The following is a 27549-nucleotide window of genomic DNA, read 5'->3' as shown; positions in this document are numbered from 1 at the left end:
AGGAAATCATTGAAAGGCGCAATGGAAAGAGGAGAGCAAAGAAAAGAACAAAGCCTAATTGTAAGTTTTCACCAGCAAATCCATCTCATCAACCGTACTAAACTTGAATACGGGAGTCAACATGCCACTGTCCAGAGCTCTGTCCCTGCCCAGGAAACTGCATCTGAGCCCTGAACTCAGCCATCGCACGAGCCTGGGCCCGGGCAAACTCCTGCTCCTCCGCCTCAGCACAAGCCCTCTCCTCCACCTCCGTCCAGAGTTTTTCCAACTCCATATTCCGCAGTATTTCGCACTGCCGCTGGTGCTCCTTCCACTCTTCCTCCCAGATCTCATACGAACGAGGTAGTCGATCCATGATCGGATCAACGAAGCGGCTTTTAAGATCGAGGTTGATAGTAATGATCTCGTTGTAGTTCTCGATGGCGCGGCTCAGAACATCCCAGCCTGCAATTAAGAGGCGGGCGAGATTATCACGCTCGATGTGAAGCCCTTCTTCGCGGAGAATCTGTCGATTGCGGATATTGAGGAAATCACTGTACACGTACGTGTCATACAGATCTTGGAAGACAGTCAAGAGGTGTTTTTCGAGCAGGCGCGGCTTTCGGAGGTTTCTGTAATCGTCGTTAGCTCAATAAGGCTAAGTAATAGCTAGAAGAAGGGCTTTTACCCAATGATAACCCGAGCCGTCTGTCGAAAACGCTGATATACGTCGAGATCCTGATTCTTCGCGATCTGTATGATCCAATGGAGGACCTGTTGTGAGATGCTGAGCTCACTCTCAAGCTTTTTGTCGAGCCAGGCAAGGTATTGGACCATTGGAATCGCCAGTGCTTGGACCTCTTCGACGACGGGAGCAGAGAGAAATTCCTTAGCGTGAGTACCGTCGGGCTTCACGTCACGACGGAACAGAATCCACTCCATGCGGAGGATAATGTTGGTCATGGCAGTAAAGCGTCTCTGAATGTCGTCCTTCATATGGTCTGCACGAAGTATGATCCTCATCTCTTCGAGGATGTTAAGCTTTCGCTCTTCGGCTTCATGAAGGCGACGCTGCATATGTGGGTTACGAGCAGGCATTGGGGTAGTGCCAGGCAGAGGCCTTCCCGTTCCGATGGGAGGTTGAAAATTCGGGGTGGGAGGCTCATCTGGCATAGCCATTTCATCAATGGAGAGCGTCCTCTTGCACGTCTGGCTGCTACAAGTGCTTCCAGAGAGTGACATGGAGCCCTGGATTGAAGAGAAGGAAGCCTGACCTACGTTATGACTACCAATAGCCCCAGACAGAGTATGCTGAGAGGAGTGGAAGCTCGGTGCATAGTATTGGTTGTTCTGGTCATCGCGAGTCCTGGTATCACTAGTACCAGAGACGAGGTGCGACACAGATACAACCGGAGATAGTTGGCTCAGAGCCCCTTCCGATGAGTCATTACTGGCAGCAGACGATGAACTGGAAGGGACATGTCTGGCTTGGATATTGGCCTTCCTATCCGCCATAAATTGGGGCGCAATGGTGGATATGGGGGCTGATCCAGAAGCAACATCTCGAACAGAAACATCATTGGCGGGAGTCGCATTAGAAACTTTGTGGGCACCAGTGTCGTCAAGGGAGATCCAGGCCTGAGAGGTAGAAGTCATGGATGCGCCCTTGTCGGAGTCGGCACGGACAGATGTGGCAGACGAGATTTGAGAGATAGGGGTTGGTGCCGTATCGGACTGGCTGCGACTAGTAGTGTCACTATGGAGAGTGGAGTGTGATGTGAGCAAAATGCTGGGCTTGGCCTGTCTGGGGTGACTGTCAGTTGTGACAGGGCAGCCAACGTGAGTTGCAAGAGGGGAGACTGTAGCAGGGTTACCGGCACCAAGGTTTCTCATTCGCACGGACTCTTCGAACACTTTTGCGATAGCATTATTATATGCCTCCTCGAGGTCCTTGTCGATGATCGCCGGATTCTGCTCGCATGACTCGTAGTAGTCTGGAAATGGCTCGGTGGTTGTAAGATTTAGTTCAGAATGGACAAGAAGCGGGGTGACCGGGGGGCTGCCGTGAATGCTTCTTCTTGAGCTTGTGTTGCTAGACAATGAGCTCAGAGGGCGACCTTGATCTCCGTCAGAGTCGGACTGTTTATGGAGATCCAATTCGGTATGCGTCGCGTTTGCAAGCATACAGGCAATCCTCTCTTCGTCGGAATGTGGAATCTCAACCTGAGAATCTCTGTACTTGGTTCTCGGTGAGGTCTTGTTCTTCAAGAAATTAAAAGTGAAGGTATGGAGGCTAGAGAGATTCTTTTTCGCATTCGCCAGTTTATATTGGTCCTCCATCCGAGGAGACCAGCGACGCTTCTTGGTGAAAGATATCTGAGGGCTCATGATATCAAACATCGTCGAAGAATAGCACAGCGGGCTTTATCTGATAGATGAGGTTCAGAGAGGAGTAGGAAGAAATTTGATATTTAAATGGTCAAAGCGTAGCAGATCTGAACTGGTATGAAATACTTGAAGAGGTTGGTTGTGGGAGACATCGAGATACATAATATAAGATACTGGCATAAAGGGAGTAAGTGTGCTTTTGATATTGAAGACCCCATTCTGACTGCACACTCGCTCAGAAGATAGTAGATCCATGTAGAGTGTTATTCACTTCTGATGGGTTATGTCCAAGTGTTTGGGAGGTTGCCGCCATCTGCAGTGAATATCTTTCTGAGTCCCTGGTTAGGCAAGTAGCTTGTTCAGCAACTTCCCTAGTAGCAACGTTGCAGTTTCTTGATCTCTATAAGATGCATCTCCCATGCTGGGCACAGGATATGAGTTAGGATCCTTCGATATTCTTTCCAAGTAAACATCACATCTCGCATATCGAGCTATACGAAGAATTTAACCCAGATAAAGTTCAAAGATTGGGTGCATTCTTCGCTGTGGCTTGCATAACACTTAGAATCCAAGGGGAGGAGCTATCTTTTCTTGTGTGAATGAGGAGGGCTACCCAGAACACCTGGTTCTTCAAGACGGTAATATAGTTCGGAGATCTCTTTAGTCCAGGAAAGTTAGAGAAATGGCATGTATTGGGAGTATCGTACCAACCCTTGTTGTTAATACAATAGATAAGCAACCTTGTCTATTCCTGGGCTGCAATTAGAATTTTGTATAGATATGATTCTAAGAATGCAAATACCACCACAGACAATGGAACAATGAACCAACTTATGAAGAAAGTAACAAGGAAAGTAACAAGCAATACTAATATTAGAGATATATAATTGAAACTAGAATGTACAATCCTCGACATAATCAGCCCATGTCAACTAGGCTTTTAGCGACAATGAATAATTCTCATTATTGTCAAGTCCTTGATTGAGTCTGCTTGAGAGAGAGAAGATAAAGAACATAGCGCTACATCTTATCCGGACACATCTGTAACAACCTTGACATTTTCTAGGACAAGATAAGCAATTTGAAACAATACAACTCAAATTATCTTTGTCTCCTAGTTCAAGATGTAGCATTAAGCAGCTTGCCAACGAGGCACTCAGTCAAGAACGGTGATTTTTTCAACAATAAATTAAACATCCCTCTGTGGAGATACGTAGCTCTTAATCAGAATCACGAAACTCAGAGCGGTTCTGGAGAAGGACAAAACATCAATCCGGGGCCCTGGACATTAGTGTTGGCAGCTCTCAGCTGAGAAGTCACATGGCCACGAGATATCGAGACAAGATAATTATATTTTACATTGCCTGGAATTGTGCGTACCAAGGAAAGGTAGAAAAGGCCAGAAAGAGGATCAAACATGCGGCATCTATTTGGATGCGTTGATATTCCACGGAATGCTTTTGTGTTTCCTTTTTTAACCCGCCATCAGGATATATATATATTTTACACTGTCCGTATGACAGTTCCTCGACAACAAAACATCAAGTTCAAGTTTCTAGTTAATCGAATGTGTTTGCCAACTGCGAACCAGAGAGTAATTCAGATGAGCAGATATGGCGATTAACCTCCCCGTATGGTTTACAAACGCATAATGAATTTGATTTGCTGTGTTTGAATCAATATCAGGTATCAGTCTAGACAAACTATTTGCGCCCAAGATGACGGCTTCTGCTTCATGAATGGCTTCGGATCCTCTCAGTCTAGGCGAAGGCGGATGACCGACGGGGTGGCAAGACGGAGGAGCCGTTAAATGGGAGAGCTTGTAAAAGCGTCTGGCTAAGACCCTCCTATCTTCACTGTAGTAGCTTACTGGGTGTCTAACTTCTCCAACCAACATCAGCATAGGGTATGGATTGCTGGCATTGATATTTCCATACCCCGTGAAGAGGACCTTGAAACCGTGCAGGATCCAAATAGATTTGGGTTTGAAACACTAGCAGTGAGTCGGACCCATATCCCGGTATTCCTGGAGTCTTAAAACATAGTAGTAGAAGGCACAATGTCTCGACCAATGCATCATTTCCGCAGGATCGATAAGCGGCTCGGCCGGAGAGATTTGAGTTCCGATTCATGACCAAATAACCCGGACTTAGTATGGTACTCTAATACTGAGTAGACATTTGATGGTAGAACTGCTACTGTTGAGAGGATCCAGAATTGATCCACCAGGAGAAGAGAGCCACCCATGTCTACCAGACCTTGCTCAGCCCCTTCGCCATGCATCTATCCATAGCCAATAACGGAACTAGTATCATCTAATCGTCACTAAGTTTCTGTTCTGATGATATCTGCAGTCTCGCTCTTCTAGGAAACTTCTCCGTAATCGCGCTGTCATATATTAAGTTATATTATGGTTTGCCACAGTCAGGGACTCAGGGTCCGCTAAAAGCTAATTAGAACCAATCAACCGATCAACACACCCTCCTTTCGGACCGCTTCTAGTTTCGAATATCGGCATCTTCGCCAACGGAACCTTGACTCTGGCGTAATTTCGGAGTGGAGGTCGAGAGAATGACCGTTGCGCTTCATGGTGCGGCGATCAGTCCGATGAGGCAATTTTAAACCTATGGGAAACTTCGGATCTTAGACATTCTGCCGAGCCACTTTGGCTAGACTCTTCCTGACGGGTCGGGACTTCACCGGTGGATGAATTACTCGGCATGCCGATTCTGAATAATACCTTAATAATGTGATTTTGATCCACTTTGGACGCTTCGCTACCGCAAAGATGTACACTAGAGATTGTTTAGGATTAGCTCGAATGTTCCTGACAGTAGTGTGTATTGCAACGTGCTCACTATCGATTGCAGAATCATACCCTGAGTATGAGAACGCACCAGCTTTACTTTCATTCAGTAAAGGGAAAGGAGAGAACATCTGGGAGTGGAAAACTGTACTGGCACGATTAACATGCTTTCCAAGACATCGTATAAAATATTAAGCCTTTTCACTACTCCAAAGCATACCATTCAAGGATAATTCCACGAAGGGACCCAGCTCAATCTTATCAGATCAGCAACGCCCGCTAGTTGCGGCAAAATTCTGACAAGATTCGTTGAAAGGACCCACTAACATAAGCTGATAAATCCATGTCTGCTGAAACATTAGCATGCTGACAAGTTGCTTATGGATCAGTAGCTTTATTCCTAGAGGGAAGCTAGGATTTGCAGACGATTTCGCTATGATGCGATTCATTCGCCGAGCCGTTGGTATCCAGCATTAAGGTGGATAGAACCTTTGAATTAGGCTCAATTTTAAAACACTATGGACTGCATATATAGTAGTTGATGCCAGCCCTTTTGTGGAAAGATTTTCAAGGTGAACAGAGACTGACGCTTGCGGCTTGACATCCAGACATGCTCTTCTCGTTGGCATTCCTTAGTGCCCTGTCGCTGGCCACGGCATCGCCGGCTGGACGGGCCAAGAACACTACGGTATACGACTATATCGTTGTGGGAGGCGGCACGAGTGGTCTTGTGGTCGCAAACCGCCTTTCTGAGAACCCCGATGTCTCCGTTCTTCTGATTGAGGCCGGTGCTTCTGTGTTCAATAACCCGGACGTAACCAACGTTAACGGTTATGGATTGGCCTTTGGCTCGGCTATCGACTGGCAGTACCAGTCTACCAACCAGACTTATGCAGGAGGTAGCCAGCAAGTTCTGCGCGCTGGTAAGGCCCTTGGAGGAACCAGTACGATCAATGGTATGTTTCTATGGTGAATCTTTTTGTCGACATGATCCACTGATAACCACAGGAATGGCTTATACCCGCGCCGAGGATGTCCAGATTGATGTTTGGCAGAGAATTGGAAACGAAGGTTGGACGTGGAAAGATCTCTTACCATACTACCTGAAGAGCGAAAACTTAACTGCCCCCACCAGCTCCCAGGTTTCTGCTGGCGCTGCCTACAACCCTGCCGTGAATGGAGAAGAAGGTCCTCTCAAGGTCGGCTGGTCGGGAAGCCTAGCCTCCGGTAATCTGTCAGTTGCTCTGAACCGTACGTTCCAAGCCGCTGGTGTTCCCTGGGTTCAGGATGTCAATGGAGGCAAGATGCGTGGTTTCAACATCTACCCATCCACCATCAACGTTGACCTCAATGTCCGTGAAGATGCGGCCCGGGCGTACTACTTCCCCTTCGATGACAGAAAGAACCTCCACCTGTTGGAGAACACTACCGCCAACCGTCTCTTCTGGAAGAACGGCTCTGCTGAGGAAGCCATTGCGGAAGGTGTCGAGATTACCTCCGCTGATGGCAAGGTCACTCGTGTGCATGCAAAGAAAGAGGTCATCATCTCTGCCGGTGCCCTGCGGTCTCCCCTGATCCTCGAGCTTTCAGGTATCGGAAACCCAAGGTAAGCGATCCAGTGATGGTCAATCATTCTCTATCCCTGCCTCTAACCCTCGTAGCATCCTCAAGAAGCACAACATCACCCCCCGCGTCAATCTCCCCACCGTCGGCGAGAACCTTCAGGACCAGTTCAACAACGGCATGGCGGGCGAAGGATACGGCGTCCTTGCCGGTGCCTCGACCGTGACGTATCCTTCGATCTCAGATGTCTTCGGCAACGAGACTGATTCCATCGTTGCATCTCTCCGGTCCCAACTCTCCGGCTACGCCGCCGCGGCCGTCAAAGTCAGCAACGGCCTCATGAAGCAGGAGGACCTAGAGCGCCTCTTCCAGGTCCAATTCGACCTCATCGTCAAGGACAAGGTCCCTATCGCCGAGATCCTCTTCCACCCCGGTGGTGGAAACGCCGTGTCCTCCGAATTCTGGGGCTTGCTCCCATTTGCCCGTGGTAACATCCACATTAGCTCCAATGACCCGACTGCCCCCTCAATTCTCAACCCTAACTACTTCATGTTCGAATGGGATGGCAAGAGCCAGGCCGGTATCGCCAAGTACATTCGGAAGATCCTCCGCAGTGCACCATTGAACAACCTTATTGCGAAGGAAACCAAGCCCGGTCTCTCTGAAATACCGGCCACTGCTGCGGATGAGAAGTGGGTTGACTGGATTAAGGCTAACTGTATGTTGAATCCTTTCTTGACTCCAATGATAAGTCTGACGTGAATTTTCTAGATCGTTCCAACTTCCACCCCGTCGGAACTGCTGCCATGATGCCCCGTTCCATTGGTGGCGTCGTCGACAACCGTCTCCGTGTCTACGGTACTAGAAATGTTCGCGTGGTGGATGCGTCTGTCCTGCCCTTCCAGGTTTGCGGCCACTTGGTTAGCACGCTTTATGCTGTTGCCGAGCGCGCTTCTGACTTGATTAAGGAGGATGCGAAGAGTGCTTAGCTTAATAGACAACGCTACATTATCGGAGGGACAGTGTCCCGTCCAGATTCGTGCACCTCATGAAGAGGGAGTGGTTTCGAGACTTGTTTGTTGAGGTAGACTTCTCTTCTGTTGTTGTTGTATGTATTATTAGTCGGCAATTTGGTGGCTGCTGGAATGCAATGATCTTTGGTTACATAATTGAATACGGAAATTTTCTTGGGCTAAGCACACGTGTAGAGAGTATGGCATACACGTGTCAACCTAAGTTACTGTAACTCATACTAGTACTACAAGATTGAAGAAAACGAGAGATGCAAATCTTTCCCATGGCTGCAACAGCTGTATCAATTATTATTAAGTTACATAAGGTATGTACTGCATTCAATCGAAAACGCTCACTACTTGAAGCGCCTAGACTGATCGAGAAGGTGCAGTTCGACCCTCCCCTTGAACGATGGCTGGTTTGTAAAGAGGGATACCATAGGAAGAACAAGACGCTCAGGCCAAGGATCCAACTTCTCAGACATTGTTCAAGAGTTAACGAGGGTCAGGGGTTTTCTCCGCACATTGACTGATTGGCACGTCATTGAGAAGGACCGTGACAACTCAAAGTAGTGCGTGGGAAATGGCCTAGGGAACAAGCTGTTGACATGGAACACTATACGAAGACAGTATATGGTCTTCCATGGGGATATCATTATTCCTCCTTTTTACAATGCTCGGGTTTCTCAGGAGAAGGATCATTTTCCTCTTCATCCTCATCGTCAGGCAATGGGACATCCATGACACGCTCCCCGGCTTTTTCTAGGGCCCTCCGGCTCCAGCTTCTTACGCCTTTGTAGACAGCCTGATCAATATTAGCAAAAGCATACATCAAGCTTCGTTGAGCACACTTACCCAAAGAAAACTGCAAACGCCAACCAGGATGACAACCCAAGTGATTGACGCTGCTCGGCTTCTGCCTGTGGTCCTGCCACTACTGACCAAGCCACTAGGGCGAACATGCCACCACTGCCAGGGCGACATGGCGACTATGGCTTTGATGAACGACAGAAAGCCTAATGACGCCAAACCTTTCACAAAGTGTGTAATCCATGATGCCTGCTTTTCAGTCGGCAAGACGCTAGACACAGTACTGGAATCCCAAAAATCAGAGTAGATGATGGTTTCCATGGGGTTGATGTAGAGGTTAATGATTGGGTCAGCAACAAAACCAAGCGTAAAAACAGTGAACATCAATATCAACAAAGTCAATCCAAGCTGCGCGGAAGTACTACTGATCCAGCGCGCCCATGTCAGGCGTTCTAGCCGGTACTGGAAGCCACAAGTTGGGCAATGCCAAAAATTCCTTTTGCTATAGCCCGGGTCCGCATGTCGCCATGCTTGAAGACAACCCTCGTGGACATATCGTGAAGATCCTTTGCACTTGCAGGGACGTAGGAGTCGGCCGAGCTCCGCATCAGAAGACTCGTAGACTACCCGTGCTTTGGGTTGGAGGAACCCAGGGATGTTATCGGAAGGAGGATGGAAGGTAGGTAGAACTGTTTCCAGACAGATGCGACATACACGAGGTGGGTAGTGCTTCTGAGAAGACTCCGGCGGAGGGGCAGCCGAATCATCATGTTGGTGAGTATCTTCAAACCTTTGGCCTGCCTCAGGATTGGGAGCCGTGGAAGAATTCGGCCACTGCCAGAGTGGCTCCTGGTTCGGATTCATTATGGCTTCTGCCTAGTTTCTTTCGCGATTATGCGGTCATGTCACAGTGACCAGATCTACCAGCGACCTGGTGAGAATGTACAATCGACTGTTTAGAAAGGTGTCGATTGAATGGTTGGGCAGAGGCATAGAACAGGGAGCAATTGAGGGGAGGGGAAGGGGGAGAAAAAAAATGAGAGAAAAGGTAATGAAAAGGACTACCGCGCTTTAAAGGTGAAGTGGAGAGAGAAGCTGATGGAAACGGCGCTAAGTGCTCGCCTAGCGTCACCGCCTTAGGCGCATCTTGGCATCGGCGCCTGAGGTAACCGACGTTAGGTAAGGTGCTGCTGCGTCAACATCCTGTCGCCTGCTCTGTCCAGAGGGAAGCTTCACTCGGTCCCCACCACGACTTTATCCTATCTTCATACCCCCTCATCTGTCTCCATACCTCTTTCCAATCGATCTTCAAAGCTTGCGGAGATAATCAAACGACCCCATGGCGGACCGCTATTCGTTCTCTCTCACCACCTTCTCCCCCAGGTAAGACGAGCTCTAGCTACATAGAGGACAACCGTCAGCTAACATTGACTTTTAGTGGAAAGCTGGGCCAAATTGGTAATATATACTGCCTCAGACTAATGATGAACATTTGCTAAATAAACTCAGAATATGCCTTGAACGCTGTCAACCAGGGCGTAACTGCGCTCGGAATTAAAGGTATCAGCGTTATCTCATAGCTTCCGCCCAGCCAGCTCAAGTAGTTGCTAACTTATCTTGTATTGACTAGCAACAAATGGAATCGTCCTCGCTACTGAAAAGAAATCGTCTTCACCACTCGTCGACCCTTGCTCTCTTTCCAAAGTTTCCTTAATCACGCCTGACATTGGCACGGTGTACGCGGGAATGGGTCCAGACTACCGTGTACTGGTCGACAAGGCACGCAAAGTTTCCCACACTGGTTACAAGCGTATCTATAACGAACACCCCCCTACTCGTATATTAGTGCAAGATGTTGCGCGTGTCATGCAAGAGGCCACCCAGTCCGGTGGTGTTCGACCGTACGGTGTCAGTTTGTTGATCGCTGGTTGGGATGAGGGTGTCGAACCTGAGTCAGAGGAGGCTCAGAAGGGCGATAGTGAAGATGAGCCTAGAAAGGCAACCGGTAAGACGGGCGGTATCTTGAAGGGTGGCCCGAGCTTGTATCAGGTCGACCCAAGTGGTAGTTATTACCCATGGAAGGCTACGGCTATTGGCAAGCATGCTACGAGTGCGAAGACATTCCTTGAAAAGCGTTACACTGAAGGTCTCGAACTCGAAGATGCTATCCATATTGCCCTGTTGACGTTGAAGGAGACCATTGAGGGTGAGATGAATGGTGACACAATAGAGATTGGTAAGTCTCAATAACCTCATTGCCCAGTTTTGGACCCAAACTGACTAGGTATAGGTATTGTTGGCCCTCCTGCCGACCACCTACTGGGTTTTGAGGGCGTCGAAGGTGCCCAGGGGCCCAGATTCAGGAAGTTGACGAAAGAGGAGATCGAGGACTATCTTACCAATCTATGAATGATTTAAGTATGGACGTATTGGGCGGTTTTGGACCTTGTAGCATAATAGACATATGTCGAGACTTGCGAGGTTCCCATACATGCTAGCAAAGATTTTCTACGACGATTGATCTTAACCTACCGAAGCATATTGAGCTTTGTGACGCTGGACAACAAAAAGTGGTGGCGCACGTCGGCGTGTCATCATGTCCAATATTACCCATCAATTTTCGGAATGAATAAGGCTCTATAATTGCATGATCTGATACTCCAGCTCTAGTACAGCAGGATTGTACTGGGCCAGGGTGTAGAGAGCTAGGTTTGGCTTCAACGGGTTGCATAGGAACCTTCCGCGATCTAGTGTAGTTAATCTCTGGTCCGGATAGTTCTCAGGCACTCCTGGCTTATTAGGGATTAGTGCTAGTAGTGCTTGGTATAATAAGTACGAGGGAGGCGTTACATAAGTCTGGATTATCTGAAGGTTCACCCTGGTCGAGTAGATACCCAACTGTGGGAAAAGAGGGCCATTCCGGGGGGCGGTCCCCTGACAAGCCCACATTTCCTGGGTTCGGATATCTGGGGGTAATCTGGGGGGAACAATTGAACTGAGCTCATCTATTGGTTTTGAAAAAGCATCATATGGACATCGATATGGGCCCCTGCTTGGCTTTGCGTCTCCAATGGAGTGTACGGTGCCCGTGGGCTGTTGCAGTTGCCTACTGCTCAAGGATATGGACAGCTTAACAGTAGTAATGAGATAATATCTGTCTCTATCCCATTGAAACCCTTATCATCACACTAGCTTGGAAATCTTGTATTGGCGAATTTTTCTGCCACGGCTTAGAGAAAGCGCATCCTTCTCCTGGCTTTCCAAAATAGACAAGGATTTGTCTTCAGCCCTCTCGTTACTCTCATGTCTCCTTCTTTCACTCGGCCTCCGTTTCTCTTGAGGCCGGCCGAGACCAGGAAAGTTCCACTCAAGTCCATGGCACGACTTGCCCGGTCCTGACGCCGCTTGGCCGGCGGCTTATGGTTGGAGAGTGGAGCCATCCACATAGCACGTTTTTACTGTAAATATATGGACGCATTGGGATAGTTAGGTGTATGGCTGATGTCGTTTTGAGTACATGATATTGGGTGGCAAGAGAGGGGGTCTAGAATAAGTAAACTCATATCCGACGTCGAGAATCTTTTGGGTGTGACTAATTCTATCGCTAGGGTTGTGGAAAGGGTCCAGAACCAAAGAGAAAATAAAATAAAATAAAGTAAAGTAAAAATTAGAAAGAGAATAAAAGAATATAAGCAACGTCGAAGTCTTGGTCAAAGGCTACATGTAAGCCTGTGCCTGATGAAGAATAAGAAGCCCATGGTATAGACTAGCCATTTTAACATGAGCTGAATACTCGAGTTCTATATGCTACAACACGCAACCCGAGCTAAACTTCCATTGTGGCCATGCAAGTCGGACTTTTCAAGTGTCTGACGCTTTGAACAAACACGGGAAAGAATTGTTGGATACGACAGGGATAGAGATCCAGGGGGGCTAAGTCGCCACATCTTTGGGATCAAAATAGGACTTGGAAATACCTTAGCGATATGATCGGCTGAAATCAACATATCATGATGTAGTTGTTCCTCATGTTGTCCATCGCGAAAGAGCCCTATAGTACTGTACATCGCAGACATGCTGAGAGCCAGTTCTTTTGCATGTCTATCATATCTGGGCAGGCTAGGGGCACTATGTAGTATGGTAGTCATGTGCTAGGTAAGCCATCCACAGTCCTCCGTACTACTAACCTTTTGATGCCCCATGGGCCATGATTAGGGGTCCAATGGCGTATCAATCGTGCCATCTGGCTTGCTAGTTTAGGCAAACGGGTTGTTTTGGCCCGCGGAGAATCGCCAAGAAGCGTACCAGATACGGTTACTGGTCTGCTACCCTGGTCTTGGCCAAGTGAACCAACGCCGAATACTACCTTAGCAAGCGTCATTAGTTCCTGCGGAATACGAAGCCACTGAATCTTAGTCCCAACGTGACTCCGGGGTATCGCCTCCAGCTAGTCTAGGCCAACACAATGCCTTTCTTTGGAAGGAGGAGGGAAAGAATTGTCTAGAGCTTTCACATAACCTCGATATGATACGGTTTACCAGTTAACAGTCGCTCTATTCCCACATGTGCCGCTCTTTTGACATGTACAGTCTCCGCTCATTACCTCGGATGTTGTTGGTCTGACGTATAACATTTCTTGGTTGAGGAAAAGGCAAGAAAAAAAATATAAAATTAAAATTAAAATTAAAGAGAAAAGCAAGGGAGAGAAGCCTGTGGTAGCCTCTCCACACTTTTTCCAGCCCAGATCGTCAAGATCATCATCACCATATACCACCGCATCATGTCAAATATTGTGAGCCAACTTGATGGCATTTCCGGTGAGCTTGCGGGCACTCAATATGGGCTCAAAGCGACCCTTCTCTTTTTCATCTCCATCTCCATTTACAATGTAATTGAGCTGGCAATCCTTGTGCTATCGACATTCCGTCGCTGGACGGGTCTATACTTCTGGAGCTTGCTACTTTCGGGCTGCTTGGGAGTTATTCCATACTCACTCGGCTTCATGCTGAAGTTCTTCACACATGCCAATTCTATCTTGTCTGTTACGTTGCTTACCATCGGCTGGTGGACAATGGTGACGGGTCAGTCTATTGTCCTCTATTCACGGCTACATCTTGTCATCCGCGATGAGCGCATTCTTCGCCGAGTGCTATGCATGATCATCGCAAATTTCTTTCTTTTGCATGTCCCTACTTCCGTCTTGACGTATGGTTCCAACGTCCCCGATCGATCGCCTCTATTCGTCAAAGGATATAATATCATGGAAAAAATCCAGATGACTGGTTTCACCCTACAAGAGGTGATAATCTCAGGGCTCTATATCTGGGAGACGACCAAACTGCTTCGGTTGGGTTCGAGCCGACAAAACCGAAGAATAATGCGCCAGTTAGTCGGAATCAATGTTGCCATTCTTGTGATGGACTTAGCCCTACTTGCATTGGAATATGCCAGCTTCTATGCTATTCAGATCACGCTCAAGGGTGTCATATACAGCATCAAACTTAAGTTGGAGTTTGCCGTGCTCGGGAAACTGGTCGATATGGTTCATGGGCACAGGCATCCGGGTACGTTCGGCAATGACGTACAGTGGTATTCATTAGAGTATGAATCTAGTCCGACTGCGCCGGCATCGTCGTCTGGTCTATTGGGTAGAATCAACTTCTCTCACGTTGTTCAAGATGGGACGAAGCGACCACACAGTTCACAGAGCGATGGTTGTCCGGACAAGAAATTCACGATGAAGGTATCGGATTTGGTTAAACGTCGCCCTCCCGAGGAAATCATCTAATTACTTTTTGTACATCTCCATTTTATTTTTGTATATACCCATTATGACTTTTAGTCCATTACAGCCCGCATGGGCTAAAACACTTGCAGCTACACAAGGCAACCGCCTAAAAAGCAGCTGTTTCATATCCTTCATCCTCATGTTAATATGACCATAACCTCAATGCAATGTAAACCTCAAGCAGCCCCATCACTCAACCCAGCATCGTCGCCTTCAACCCAGCCGAATTCTTCATCGGAATCTTCATCCTGGCTATCCGCAATCTCATCGACTTTGCGTTTCCGTTGGCTAGCTGATACGCTCGTTTCAACTGGCTCTTGAGGCAGGATCACTGGAGGCGGAGTCTTGTCTATCCCACGTAAACCGTCCTATCCACAAATGTGAGTCATCTGTGAGTGCTGCACGAGAACTGATCCAAGCATACCGTCTCAATCTTGAATGGCACGATATTCTCGTCCAATCTCAAAGACAAAGTCTTTCCCGCTCTCTTCACTACCTCCGCGAATCTAATGCTCTTGGAATCCCCCTCGTCCTCGGGCAGAAAGTCCCGAAAAATGGCAACTCTCGTATGGACACAATTCTCCCATGTTCCGCCCGCGATAACCGGACACAGAGTTGCACGCGGTTGGCCTCTGATTCGGGTATGTGTCTGGTTGACTAGAAGTATGGCTAAGCTATGTGTAGCTGCTAGTTTCACGAGTTGATTTCCCAGGTCGCTTGTGACATTCCATTTGCGGTTCATTAACCAATGAATCTGTGTCTTGTCTGTGATTCCTGACTGGGGTAGACGGGATTTGAACTCAGATGGATTGGGAAAATATGATGGGAATGGCCCAGATACAGAGTCGATGACGAGAAGCTTCGCATCTTCTGGGGGGAAGCCCTTGGGTGGGCGGATGAGGAGAGCTAGCAGATGAGGTAGCGACCTTGCATGGAAGTAGATCAAGTTCTTGATAGGGTCCTCTGGTGTATTAGAAGATGTGGCATCAGAGGACTTCTTTAGCATGTTTGCCAGGCGTACTTTCGGGAGTGGAGATCCCGTATCTGAGTATGTTAGAGCCAGTTCTCACTGGAGTTTGGTTTCGTACCGATCCATATCACTTTGTCCCCATTCCGGAGAGCCGATGTGACAACGCTCAGACTGCAGGTATACTGTTAGATCAGTAGCAACGTGCAACAGGTAGGGATTGGACCTTACGCCAGTGATGTTTTCCCAGCCCCAGGAGGGCCGAATACCTCAGTGACATGTCCACATGGTATTCCATTGGAGTCTATATCGCTAGTACGTCCCGGCACATCCTCCGGGGAAGGCAGACGGATGGCCTCATCTAATTGGGGAATACCCGTCGATATAGCGCCGGAGGCAGACGCGGCAGACGCGTGCAGAGACTGCGACGCAGGAAAGGAGACAACGCGATCTACACGTATCGTTAACTTATCAATCGTTTCCTATCGAGTTTACAAGAACTCACGAGGCTCCTGAGTGGAAAGACCGAGGTAATCCTGCTGGTTCATGGTGACGGCAAACGCGAACCCGGCGCGTCAGGCCTGTCGGGATCAAATGATGATAGTTGCGCACTTCGGAACACTCGAATACTGTCGACCTCTCATTTTGGTGTCGCAGTATGCTTCAGCTTCGCTGTGGGGATCCTGAGTCTAGCAACTGCCGACCGTGGTGGATGGTGACTACGACGTTCATTAACGAGGAATCGCCGATTCGGATTGGATCACGTCGGAGTTTAATGCAATTAAATCTAATCTCCGTAGATCGTCATTTTTCCTGGGCGTCTGATATACGGGCGTTATTCTTGTCCAACGTAGTTAACTTTAAAGCTTATCCTCACCTTATATACTTTCTCTGTATGAAATCATATGATATACAAGTTGTCTTTTCACATCGCAGACTTGTGCTTTAATGCTGAATCCCACGGAACCCATACTCGGCTTCAACACCGTACGCCACTATGCTATGAACACATTCTCAACTCTAGCCATTATCTGGCTTCCTCTCATTCCCATAGCTATATTCTTCATCTCCCATAAATATTACCAATTCACAAGCCCCCCTCCAAAAGGGTGTCGCAAGCTAGGTCTCCCACATCACAAAACCAACCTGCACGACGAATACGACCCCAAATACAGCCAAGGCGTGCCCGAGAAGCACACAGACCCAGAAGACCAGCCCTCATGGCGCATAAAAGCGCTCTTCGCATACCCGATCAAAAGCTGCGCTGGGATCGAGCTGGACACAGCCGACGTCGTCCCCACAGGCTTCACCTACGACCGCCAATTCTGCTTCGCCGAATACACCACCCCCAAAACCAGCAACAACAACCGGTCTGAACAAGCCCACTGGACAGCAAGGACGCTCCGCGACGGCTCGCTCTGCAGAATGGCTCTCATCAGACCCGAGATCTGGGTCCCCGACCCCACAGCCGACGACTACTCCCGGGAGCTCCAGGAGGTGCGATCCCAAGGCGTCCTGGTCATCCATTACCCGCGAGTCGCGGACGGTATGCTCTCGCTCCCAGTAAAACTGGGCATGAAGCTGGGCCTCCTCTCGAAGGAACTATCCTTCCGAGTCCCCTTCTCCCCTCCACAAGACGGAAGTTCCGAGACGACGTATCCATCCACCCCCGTCAAAATCTGGAAAGACACCCCCCTGGCCCACGACTATGGCTGCCACCTCCCGCCCTCACTGCGCCGTTTCCTGGACCCTGACCGTGTCCGCGGCCCCCTGACCCTCTTTAGGGTAAACCCATCCCACCACCGGGAAATCTTCCGCAACGCGCCCCGCAAAGAGCACCTGGGGTTTCAGCCGGTGACGGGCTTCGCGGACGCATACCCCATCCATCTCCTCAGCATAGCCAGCGTGCAAGACATAGCGAGTAAATGCAAGGCGGATATCCCCGAGCTAAGTATCCGTCGCTTTCGGGCGAACATCATCGTCCAGGGTCCGGGGGCTTATGAGGAGGATCATTGGAAGCGGGTGAGAATCGGTAATTCTGGGTCTGGGTCTGGCTCTGGGGGCGTGGAGGTCTACACTGCTTGTCGGACTATTCGGTGTAAGCTGCCAAATGTGGATCCGGATACTGGGGTTAGGCATCCTGTGGAGCCGGATCGGTCGCTGAAGAGGTGGAGGAGGATCGATCGTGGCGATTTGACTAATGCTGCGCTGGGGATGCAGGTTGTTCCTGCCGTGAGAGGTATGTTTGCTTGTTTCTTTCTTTTGGTTTGTTTGGTGCGTTAGGCTGATTTTTGTAGAGTTTAGGGTTTGTGTTGGGGATGGGATTGAGGTGCTGGAGACCGGGGAGCATTGTTATATTAAGATGTTGAAGCCTGGGGAGAAGGTGGAGGGGGTTTAGGCTTGGATTTTACTTGTATAAATGTCTAAGCCTGGGTGATTCTGGACGATATCATTTACAATGCGTATATTTACGAATACGTACTAACTTGGAAGTCAGATAGGTGATGTGAGTCACTACATGTGAGACTCAGCAGGGTATCCTTTCATTAGACCCTTCTCAAGGGTCGTTATATACTAGCAGAAAACCAAAACCATTATTATACATTAGCCGGACCAGCCTGGGCGCCCTTATAGTCTGGGGACTCCGAAATGTCCTTCGTCTCTTCATTCTCACTCCGGACCTCGCTACCCCTGGCCTCCATGATGGCGGCCTCTTCCTCCGGATCTTCCGGGATAAGAAGGTTGAGAACCAACCCCAGCATAGCGGTGACTGCGAACCCGTTGGTCATAACGAGCACCACAGCATCTAGAAGCCCCTGCAGGGAGTGGTTATCACCACTGTAGGTGAAGAAATATTGGAACCATTCTGGCACCAACGTGGCAGCCATACCAATGGCGAAAGAGGCCGTAAGGATGAAACGGTTGCGACGAGTGAATGGGATGGTGGAAATGATACGGATGCCGGAGATAGCGACGGACGAGAAGAGGAAGGTAGTCATACCACCGAGGACAGAGCTGGGGATGGCGACAAGCGCGGCAGCGAACTTGGCGAAGATGCCCATGATGACGAGGAAGAAGCAGCAGCAGTATCCAGCCTTGCGGTTTGCGCACTTCGTAAGAGCGATGACGCCGTTGTTTTGGGCGAACACCGACATGGGTGTGATGGTGCATAAGCCTGCGATCAAACAGGTGATACCGTTGCCCAGGACACCACCTCTAATGCGCGAATCGAAGTTGGGCCCCTCCACTTCCACTTGAGAAACGTCGCATGTGGCTGTGATGTCGCCGATTGATTCCATCATGATCACGATGTAGACTGCTAGTAAGGGGAGGATGAGTGGTGGGTATATCGATAAGGGGAATGTCCGGACCCAGATGAAGGACGCTACTGGGGCTGCGTCAATGCCTGAGCGGTCGAAGTAGCCACATGCTGCCGCCACAATGCATCCAACCAGCAAACCGATGACGACGGCGCAGGATTTCATGATGGGGGAGCCAAATCTTTCGCACAGAATAATGGTCACGAAGACCAGGAATCCGAGACCGATGAACTCTGCACTACCCCAGGGTAGAGCGTGCGGTGCATCTGCACTGGGGCATAGGGCACGGGCGGAGGGGTCGCTGCCACAACCGCCTGAGCCTCCCGCCCAGTCTTTCATGCCGCTCTCAATGAGAGATGCTCCAATCAGTAGGACAGTTGGTCCAGTAACCAGGGCTGGGAAGACACGTTTCAAGACCTTGGAACTTATGAATGAAAGGCCGATTTCGAGTAAAGAGCATAGACAGGAGGTACCGAGGAGAGCTCCATAGCCCTTCGGACAAGGTAGACGGTTGCCCTGGGCATCAACCGGGCAGTATCCGGACGAATACATTTGAGTAAAAGCTCCCGACGCTACGGTAATAATCGCGAACGAGGTACCAACGACTGAAATCAGGCCCGTACCCATCGAGTATGGCGTTTTGTAGATGTGAATGCGGGTCATTTGAAGGGCAGACAGCAATCCGGATACGATCAGAGAGGTCGACACTAGGTATTGGTAGTCTTCATCTCCAAAGTTGGCTCCGGAAGAACCACCCAGGAGGATTGGCGGCGAGATAACTGAAGAAGTTAGTGTTACGCCTCCCGAGTCATAATAGGACGATATGCCAACCTCCAGCCAACATAGCTAGGGCATGTTGTAAGCCCAGAAGAAGAGCCAGAAAAACTGGGACTCGATCCTCGAGTCCAAAAAACGGGGCCGATCGCCTTGTTTGCTTCATGAAAGGGATTTTGGGTGTGAAAAGGTATGCATAATCGTAGTCTCCTATTAATCCATCCCTGTGGATAAATCGATCAGATCTATGTTCAAGTTATATAGGGCATCCGACAGTAATAATGTACCTCGTGGTGAAGGTTTTGACAATTCGACGGCCTTTATCGGCCCAAGTTTGCTTGGGACGTAGGTCCGGACCAATCTGATCTGGTCCATCCATGTTGGGGAGCTTTGGGAATGTTTCGCAGCTGGACACCTGATATCTCTTCTCTGTCGGAGGAACCACGTTTGTGATCACGATTGAGGCAAATTTCTGCAGATAGATAGAGTTCGCTTCCGTATGACGAACGATCGCGGGGAGAAGGTCTTGTGAACCAGGGTAGGAATGATGATTGAAACTGATATCTCGAATCAAGATCGCGGGGAAACGTGAGTTTTATGTGTCCAAGAGCTCTCTAGACAACAATAATCCCTGGGGAAGCCCGATCAGATTTTGCAAATTTCCGAGAACAAAGCGATACGATTATCGATAAGTGACGAGCACATGCGTCAATGAATCGAATAATTTATTTAATAAATTTAGTTGGTTATCTATCAAGGATAAGTCTAATTTGAGATTTAGTCCCTTGGCGCCCATAACAAGGGAGATCTCGGAGAGACCTCGGCAATGGACGCGAATCATTCGCGCTTCAGGTTTGAAGACAAACAGTGATGCAAACGATTAAAGTCAAGAATTCCATGAGAGGGGATCCAATGAGCAATGTTCGCTGCTACAAAGTTGCGGAGCGGCATCTTGATCGACAATGATGTGGGTTGACAATCACATTGTCAGCAAAGTTTTATAGTGATTTAACAAAGAGTACATTGAATTACAGACTACACTCTCACGACCAGTTGTGCTGAACACAGTCTTTCGCACTGACCCTTGCATCAGTCAGCTTTTTCTTGTTGTCTTGTAGCACTAGCCACTATGCAACCAGACTTGCCTTTGCTACCTCTCCCTTCCCCCCTTTTTTACAAAATTGAAACCATACAATTAGAAATCATAAACTCGTTGGCTATGTTGGCTGTTATCAATGCAACGCTGTTCGAACCCCGATCCATGACAGTGCAGTCAATATCTCGAAACACTAACCCCAAGAACTTGGCCTGTGCGTATCCTTGGCTTCACCAGTGGAGTCGAGATAAGGACGCCTTCTTGAACCATTCTGAGCACGCGAAGGCCAGTCTGCTTATCAGTGACCAAGGCGGGTACCGCCGAATTCCTCTAAAATCCGGGGGAACTGATAGCAAACAGCCGAACTGGTCATGGTCGAGATGTCGACCTGGAATAGACATTATCCCTTCAATACAAGGTCTTGGGATGGTTGATGTTCTCACTGAGTACGGAGTAATTGGGGCGCGGATAACTACGCAGATTGCGCCTTGCCATATTAGGTGATTACGGGCCATTTTTGGACTGTTACATCGGTTTTGGATCAAGTGGGGAATTAGCCATTGTTTTTTTCGAGAATCAATGTTACTTAATTGTAGTTATCGGCTGTGTGACTGTGAGGTTTGACTAAGGGATATCCATCACTAGTTAGTCTACGGAGTAGCGTTTCAATATTCAATCTTTATGCGAATAACGGTTGTTAGTGCTGGGAACAGTCCCCATATTATTGTGGAGTATATGTTCGGTCATCCAGTGTACAATGTGCATACCTTGAATTAGGGAGCATAGTGTGCTACTGCAGGAACCTCGACCGTCTGGTATGAGACACTAACCTATGGAACTATGGAGAACATCGGTGATTGTATCTCCCCAGATATGCCAGCGGCGATCTTGGTAATCGATCGAGGGTCGTATGTCGCCACGAAAGCTACCTTAATCGTCGGATAGACGCAGTCTCATCTCTAAATAGCCACAACAATAGTGCAAGCCCTACAAGGCGATTTCGATAGTTGTCCGACTACGGGGGCTAGACAGCTCTAGATTCTTCAATGACTGAACATAGTTTATTTCTTAAAGCGTGTTAAACCTGCACTATGTATAGCAGAGTTACGGGGAATAGTTTGGGCTCATCCACCAAACATCTACATCTACCATTGGTTACCAATCTTGTTTTCAACAACTCTCCGGCCTACTAATTGCCGGAAAGTTGTCCTTTTACCTAGTTTACGAAGGCGTGGTGCGCGGAAGATCGCGGTACAAAGAAATCAAAGTTTTCATTGAAGCAACAACAGGTACGTCGCCACCACGAAGTGGCAAGAAGAACACCTATGTAGGGCTGCATCGGATATACTGATTTGAAGTGCTACTGTTAGTGTATATACTCCAACTGGGTGATATCCTGGGGCCTCCGCTTCTCCAGTTAGATTATGTCGATTGTAATTACTGACGTCTTACTACTCCAAATAACGGGGAGGGCGAAATCCTTCCGGTGGCTGCTGTCACTTGTCACTTTAAACGTTAGGATATTGTAATCGCAGTTCGGGAAGACTTCTATGCGGAGACTGCAGCCGTTGATGCGAGGTGAGATTCAAAGACTTTTCGTTGTCGTTGTCTCCGATGGAACCAATCAGACACGTACCACGTCTGACCGCCTGCAAAAATGTGAAAATTGTTGGGGATTCAACAGATGGCGAATCGGTAGCGATTGGTCCAAACCAGCCGGACTAACCCGAAACAGCAGAGCCTGGCCGGCACTCGCCATCGAATCACAAGCGGCCCAACAAGCTTACTGGAAGGGCAATTGGATACTCGGCCTCGTCCCTGGTGTCCTTACATAGACATCAGCAATGCTGGACATTCGGCTTTGTTGAATGCTGAACGCAGTCGTGAACCTCGGAATCTTATGATCAATTGATTTGCCTGTGAGGTGTGAATGATAAAAGTAACCTGTCAGGCCACTCTTTTCCTCCTTCTTCCATCGCTCCGGTTGATCGCTCAGCATAGCATCATTCTTGCCTGGCCTTGCACTTCCTCTGTTTTCCCCAACCGTCATCCACCGGTGGAACCCTTGGGGTGTGCAAGTAAAGGATCTCCCGATTTTCTTTACTCATTCGCCTTTTCTGTTTTCGCCTCCTACCGGAGCTTCCCCACCCTTTTTAGTTTCCATCGCTTTTTCTTCCTCAGATCTCTCGCCTCCGTTTAAATAGTCTTCCTCTTCTCTCCACCTCACCACCTTAACCCTTTCACCTATCAAGAGGGCATCTCACTGTCGACAGTTTCTTCGTCTTGGGTTCGGGCATATTGGAGGTCTCAGAGACGACGAAAAGCACCGACATCATGTCTGCAAAGACGGCAGACGCTACCCAGCCTCGTGCTGGTGACATCAAGAAGGTTCACATTGCCGACACTGCCATCACACGGGGCAACTGGCACAAGCATGTCAACTGGCTGAACGTGTTCCTTATCATCGGAATTCCCGTGTATGGATGTGTCCAGGCTTTCTGGGTGCCTCTGCAGCTGAAGACTGCCATCTGGGCCGTCATCTACTACTTCTTCACCGGACTGGGTATCACGGCAGGTAGGTTTTGCCCCGACTCGCAGGAGTATCCATTCAGGATACAGCGGGCTAACAGTTGCTCGAAACAGGATACCATCGTTTGTGGGCTCACTGCTCCTATTCCGCTCGTCTTCCCCTTCGTATCTGGCTCGCTGCTGTTGGCGGTGGTGCCGTGGAAGGTTCTATCCGCTGGTGGGCTCGTGACCACCGCGCTCACCACCGTTATACCGATACCGACAAGGACCCCTACTCAGTCCGCAAGGGCCTGCTCTACTCCCACCTTGGCTGGATGGTGATGAAGCAGAACCCCAAGCGTATTGGCCGTACCGATATCTCTGACCTGAACGAAGACCCCGTCGTTGTGTGGCAACACCGGAACTACCTCAAGGTCGTCTTCTCCATGGGTCTGTTCGTGCCCATGCTCGTGGCTGGCCTAGGCTGGGGTGACTGGTGGGGCGGCTTCGTCTATGCTGGTATCCTCCGTATCTTCTTCGTCCAGCAGGCAACTTTCTGTGTCAACTCGTTGGCTCACTGGCTCGGTGACCAGCCATTTGATGACCGCAACTCTCCTCGTGATCACGTCATTACTGCCCTCGTCACCCTCGGTGAGGGATACCACAATTTCCACCACGAGTTCCCCTCCGACTACCGTAATGCTATTGAATGGCACCAGTATGATCCCACCAAGTGGAGCATCTGGATCTGGAAGCAGCTTGGCCTCGCTTATGATCTCAAGCAATTCCGTGCCAATGAGATCGAGAAGGGCCGTGTTCAGCAGCTCCAGAAGAAGATCGATCAGAAGCGTGCCAAGTTGGACTGGGGTGTCCCTCTCGACCAGCTTCCTGTCATGGAGTGGGACGACTACGTCGAGCAGGCCAAGAATGGCCGTGGTCTTGTTGCCATTGCCGGTGTTGTTCACGATGTGACTGACTTCATCAAGGATCACCCCGGTGGCAAGGCTATGATCAACTCGGGTATCGGCAAGGATGCCACCGCCATGTTCAACGGAGGTGTTTACTATCACTCCAACGCTGCGCACAACCTGCTGTCGACCATGCGGGTTGGTGTCATTCGTGGTGGCTGTGAAGTCGAGATCTGGAAGCGCTCTCAGAAGGAGAGCACCGACTACGTCCGTGACAGCAGCGGCCAGCGGGTCATCCGCGCTGGTGAACAGGTTACAAAGATCCCCGAACCTATTCCCACCGCCGATGCAGCATGAAGCCGCTATTTATCCACTATCCTGTGATGTACGATTGTCTTGATATTGCATTCTTTTTCTCCACGGGTCATGTCCTTATTTAGCACCATGGGCGTTCATTATACGACACTTAATTGTATGGGGTTCGGAGTTGGGATTCGGTTCAGCAGCAAGATGGCAGAAGACTTGATTGATTCGAGTTTTTATTCGCATCCTTTATAAAAGCGAAAGGTCAAAACATATTTGGTCAATGAAAATAGATGACGATATCCACCTGATAGAGCTTGGGCACATACCGTAGACTTGCGTAGGACCATCCTTCTATTGTATTCATGATCCTAGAATGCAAACAAACGAACCACTTTTACGTTGAAGGTCAATTTTGCGGTGGGAAAAGTCACATGGCATGGCACCAGCTCCACAGTTCACTAGCTTGCCGTTAGCGCGGGTCCAACTCCAGTGACCAAGTAAATACAACCATAGACTGCAGGTCACCATCCTCTCTGCATCACCACTGCAAAGCCACGTATTCTTCTGTTTGAATCAATTCTTCTTACCCCACCTCTCCAATTTCTACCCCTCCCACCATTCCGGCCCTTCGCTCCGTTTTTCTACACGCCCTCGTCCTGTTTGTGGGCGTTCTTCTCATCACCGTGGCTCCTCCGCTCCGCCTCTCATCCCCCACTTTCAGACTCTCCTCAGTATTGGGCCATCTCCGTGGCTCACGACTGACTACGCCTACAGTGTCCCCTACGGCACTGACGAATCTCCGCAAGTCCCTCACCACCGCAAGCATGGCTCCAGAACACTACCGCCGCCCACCTCAGGCCCCGCCGGTCTTCACCGCAACTGCTCAGTCGATCGTTGACGACGCCAAGCGCCTCATTGAGGCATCCCGCAAGGTCCAAGATGATGTTGTCGCCAGCGTGAAGCCTGAGACAGCGACATTCGACTCGGTGCTCAAGCCTTTGGCCCATGACGAGAACACCATGGCACTGGAAGCCCACATTCTCAGCTTCTACCAGGCGGTCTCAACCGAACAGCAGTTGCGCGATGCTTCGTCCAAGGCCGAGGCAGAGTTGGACGAATTCTTCATCGAAACGGTCATGCGCGAGGATGTCTTCAAGCTTGTGGATGCCGTACTAAACAAGAACGAATCTCTTGACCCCGAGTCCCGTCGCCTCTTAGAGAAGGAGCACAAGAGTTACATTCGCAATGGGCTGGGTCTCCCTGCCGGGCCAAAGCGGGACCGCTTCAAGGAGATCAAGAAGCGCCTGAGTCAGATCAGCATTGAGTTCCAGAAGAACTTGAATGAAGAAAACGAGGGTCTCTGGTTTACCTCCGAAGAACTGGACGGTGTGCCGGAGGACGTGCTGTCAGGTTTAAAGAAGGGCGAGGGAGAGAACGCGGGCAAGCTCTGGCTGACCTTCAAGTATCCGGATCTTTTCCCGACTATGAAGTATGCCAAGAACCCTGAAACTCGCAAGCAGGTAATGATCCAGAACGAGAACAAATGCAACCAGAACGTACCCCTCTTCCGGGAGGCCATTGTCCTGCGCGACGAGGCCGCTCGGCTTTTGGGATACCCGAACCATGCAGCATTCCGCATTGAGGATAAGATGGCAAAGACACCAGAGACAGTTGACACCTTCTTGGGAGATCTGCGGAGTCGCCTGACAGCCGGTGGCCAGAAGGAGATCAAGAGTCTGCTGGAGTTGAAGAAGAACGACATTGAAGCTCGTGGCGAGACCTTTGACGGCAAGTACTATCTGTGGGATCACCGGTTCTACGATCGTTTGATGCTGGAGAAGGACTACTCTCTGGACCAGCAGCAGATTGCTGAGTATTTCCCTCTTCAGACAACTATTGAGGGTATGTTGAAGATCTTCGAGGAATTGTTCGGCCTGGTGTTCGTAGAGATCACCGGTGATGACCGGGCTAAGGTAGCTCCCTCCGGCAAGGGAAGTGACATTGTCTGGCATGAGGATGTGCAGATTTTCAGTGTCTGGAACGACGAGGGCGAGGGCAGCGGATTTGTTGGCTATCTCTACCTGGACCTTTTCCCTCGGAGCGGCAAATACGGCCACGCGGCCAACTTCAACCTCCAGCCCGGTTTTATCGACAAGGATGGCAAGCGCCGCTATCCAGCCACCGCCCTTGTGTGCAACTTCACTAAGCCGACACCGAAGAAACCCAGTCTGCTCAAGCACGACGAAGTGGTAACGTTGTTCCATGAGTTGGGCCATGGTATCCATGACCTCGTGGCCAAGACCATTTACTCTCGGTTCCACGGAACCAACACCGTGCGTGACTTCGTCGAGGCCCCTAGTCAGATGCTGGAGAACTGGTGCTGGACCCCATCGCAGCTCAAGTCGCTCAGCAAGCACTACTCGACGCTCTCGCCTGAGTATCTCGCCGCCTGGAAGGAACAGGCCGGCGACAAGCCCGTGCCGGCCGAGCAGATCCCCGACGAGGTGATTGAGAACCTGATCCGGACGAAGCATGTCAACGACGCACTGTTCAACCTGCGCCAGCTGCACTTCGGCATCTTCGACATGACGGTGCACGAGCCCAAAAGCCACGAGGAGATTGAGAAGCTACCGATCTCAGCCACCTACAACCAGCTGCGCAAGCAGATCACCCAGATGGATGGACCGGAGACCTTGGGCCTTGGTGACGAATGGGGACACGGCGAGGCGACTTTCGGACACTTGATCGGTGGCTACGACGCCGGTTACTATGGGTACTTGAGGTAGGCTTGCTTTATTGTTGCCCGTGCTGTTGACATTCTTGCTAATCATATAAACAGCTCCCAAGTTTACTCCACCGATATGTTCTACACAGTCTTCAAGTCTGACCCGATGAACCCGACCGCCGGCCGACGCTACCGCCACCAGGTCCTGGAGAAGGGAGGCAGCCAGGATGAAATGACGAGCTTGACGGAATTCTTGGGCCGCGAGCCCAAGACCGATGCATTCTATAAGGATATGGGCTTGGCTTAGGATTAATATATATACCTACCATTATATATAAATGATTCAGTGAATATAATTAAGTTCGAATGAAGAAGAAGCGATCTGGGAATGCTTGTAGAATCAATAGCCGTCAGGATAGAGAGAATAGCACGGAGTATAGATTGCAGCATCGTCGCGCCGATCAATCTTATCGATAAGGCCCACCAAAAGCTCTTCTTCAGCTTCCACCAACACCTCCACTCCAACACTACAGTCACCTCAAACGAACACCACCACCAATTCACTCACTCAATCAACAAGAGCCCACATCAAGAAAAC

At 49.5% G+C, this 27549-nt stretch overlaps 10 protein-coding genes across 10 annotated transcripts; 6 read left to right on the top strand and 4 right to left on the bottom strand.

Annotated features, from left to right (window-relative positions):
• Positions 1-97: 97 nt before the first annotated feature.
• ANOM_005053 (uncharacterized protein) lies at positions 98-2379 on the bottom strand (the record flags this gene model as incomplete). The annotated part of the gene is made up of 2 exons (XM_015550310.1): positions 98-611; positions 668-2379. 2 exons carry the CDS (start codon positions 2377-2379, stop codon positions 98-100), a joined length of 2226 nt encoding a protein of 741 aa, XP_015407393.1.
• Positions 2380-5783: 3404 nt separating this feature from the next.
• ANOM_005052 (GMC family oxidoreductase) lies at positions 5784-7725 on the top strand (the record flags this gene model as incomplete). Its single annotated transcript, XM_015550309.1, has 4 exons — positions 5784-6129; positions 6182-6779; positions 6835-7454; positions 7508-7725. 4 exons carry the CDS (start codon positions 5784-5786, stop codon positions 7723-7725), a joined length of 1782 nt encoding a protein of 593 aa, XP_015407394.1.
• A 679-nt stretch (positions 7726-8404) lies between these two features.
• ANOM_005051 (RING finger domain protein) lies at positions 8405-9423 on the bottom strand (the record flags this gene model as incomplete). The annotated part of the gene is made up of 2 exons (XM_015550308.1): positions 8405-8554; positions 8605-9423. The coding sequence occupies 2 exons, from the start codon at positions 9421-9423 to the stop codon at positions 8405-8407; spliced, it is 969 nt and encodes a 322-aa protein (XP_015407395.1).
• Positions 9424-9825: 402 nt separating this feature from the next.
• pre8 (proteasome core particle subunit alpha 2) lies at positions 9826-11209 on the top strand. Its single transcript, XM_015550307.1, has 5 exons — positions 9826-9942; positions 9998-10017; positions 10069-10119; positions 10190-10795; positions 10850-11209. The coding sequence occupies exons 1-5, from the start codon at positions 9899-9901 to the stop codon at positions 10966-10968; spliced, it is 840 nt and encodes a 279-aa protein (XP_015407396.1). The 5' UTR covers positions 9826-9898; the 3' UTR covers positions 10969-11209.
• Positions 11210-13339: 2130 nt separating this feature from the next.
• ANOM_005049 (uncharacterized protein) lies at positions 13340-14347 on the top strand (the record flags this gene model as incomplete). Its single annotated transcript, XM_015550306.1, has 1 exon — positions 13340-14347. The coding sequence occupies one exon, from the start codon at positions 13340-13342 to the stop codon at positions 14345-14347; it is 1008 nt and encodes a 335-aa protein (XP_015407384.1).
• Positions 14348-14523: 176 nt separating this feature from the next.
• ANOM_005048 (uncharacterized protein) lies at positions 14524-15862 on the bottom strand (the record flags this gene model as incomplete). Its single annotated transcript, XM_015550305.1, has 5 exons — positions 14524-14715; positions 14772-15391; positions 15436-15488; positions 15546-15765; positions 15820-15862. The coding sequence occupies 5 exons, from the start codon at positions 15860-15862 to the stop codon at positions 14524-14526; spliced, it is 1128 nt and encodes a 375-aa protein (XP_015407383.1).
• A 400-nt stretch (positions 15863-16262) lies between these two features.
• Positions 16263-17712, top strand: ANOM_005047 (MOSC domain protein; the record flags this gene model as incomplete). Its single annotated transcript, XM_015550304.1, has 2 exons — positions 16263-17553; positions 17612-17712. 2 exons carry the CDS (start codon positions 16263-16265, stop codon positions 17710-17712), a joined length of 1392 nt encoding a protein of 463 aa, XP_015407382.1.
• Positions 17713-17911: 199 nt separating this feature from the next.
• ANOM_005046 (nucleobase:cation symporter-2 family protein) lies at positions 17912-19787 on the bottom strand (the record flags this gene model as incomplete). The annotated part of the gene is made up of 3 exons (XM_015550303.1): positions 17912-19413; positions 19466-19632; positions 19696-19787. 3 exons carry the CDS (start codon positions 19785-19787, stop codon positions 17912-17914), a joined length of 1761 nt encoding a protein of 586 aa, XP_015407381.1.
• A 2883-nt stretch (positions 19788-22670) lies between these two features.
• ANOM_005045 (stearoyl-CoA 9-desaturase sdeA) lies at positions 22671-24277 on the top strand (the record flags this gene model as incomplete). The annotated part of the gene is made up of 2 exons (XM_015550302.1): positions 22671-23079; positions 23148-24277. Coding segments are annotated over 2 exons (1422 nt in total), but the record flags the coding sequence as incomplete, so codon positions are not given.
• Positions 24278-25050: 773 nt separating this feature from the next.
• Positions 25051-27291, top strand: ANOM_005044 (M3 family metallopeptidase; the record flags this gene model as incomplete). The annotated part of the gene is made up of 2 exons (XM_015550301.1): positions 25051-27008; positions 27066-27291. The coding sequence occupies 2 exons, from the start codon at positions 25051-25053 to the stop codon at positions 27256-27258; spliced, it is 2151 nt and encodes a 716-aa protein (XP_015407379.1). The 3' UTR covers positions 27259-27291.
• Positions 27292-27549: the final 258 nt, after the last annotated feature.

This window comes from Aspergillus nomiae (genome assembly GCF_001204775.2).
Source record: "Aspergillus nomiae NRRL 13137 chromosome Unknown contig00114, whole genome shotgun sequence".
Classification (NCBI taxonomy): domain Eukaryota; kingdom Fungi; phylum Ascomycota; class Eurotiomycetes; order Eurotiales; family Aspergillaceae; genus Aspergillus; species Aspergillus nomiae.
Note: the sequence above shows the minus strand (reverse complement) of the source record. Positions and strands in the feature narration are given on the sequence as shown.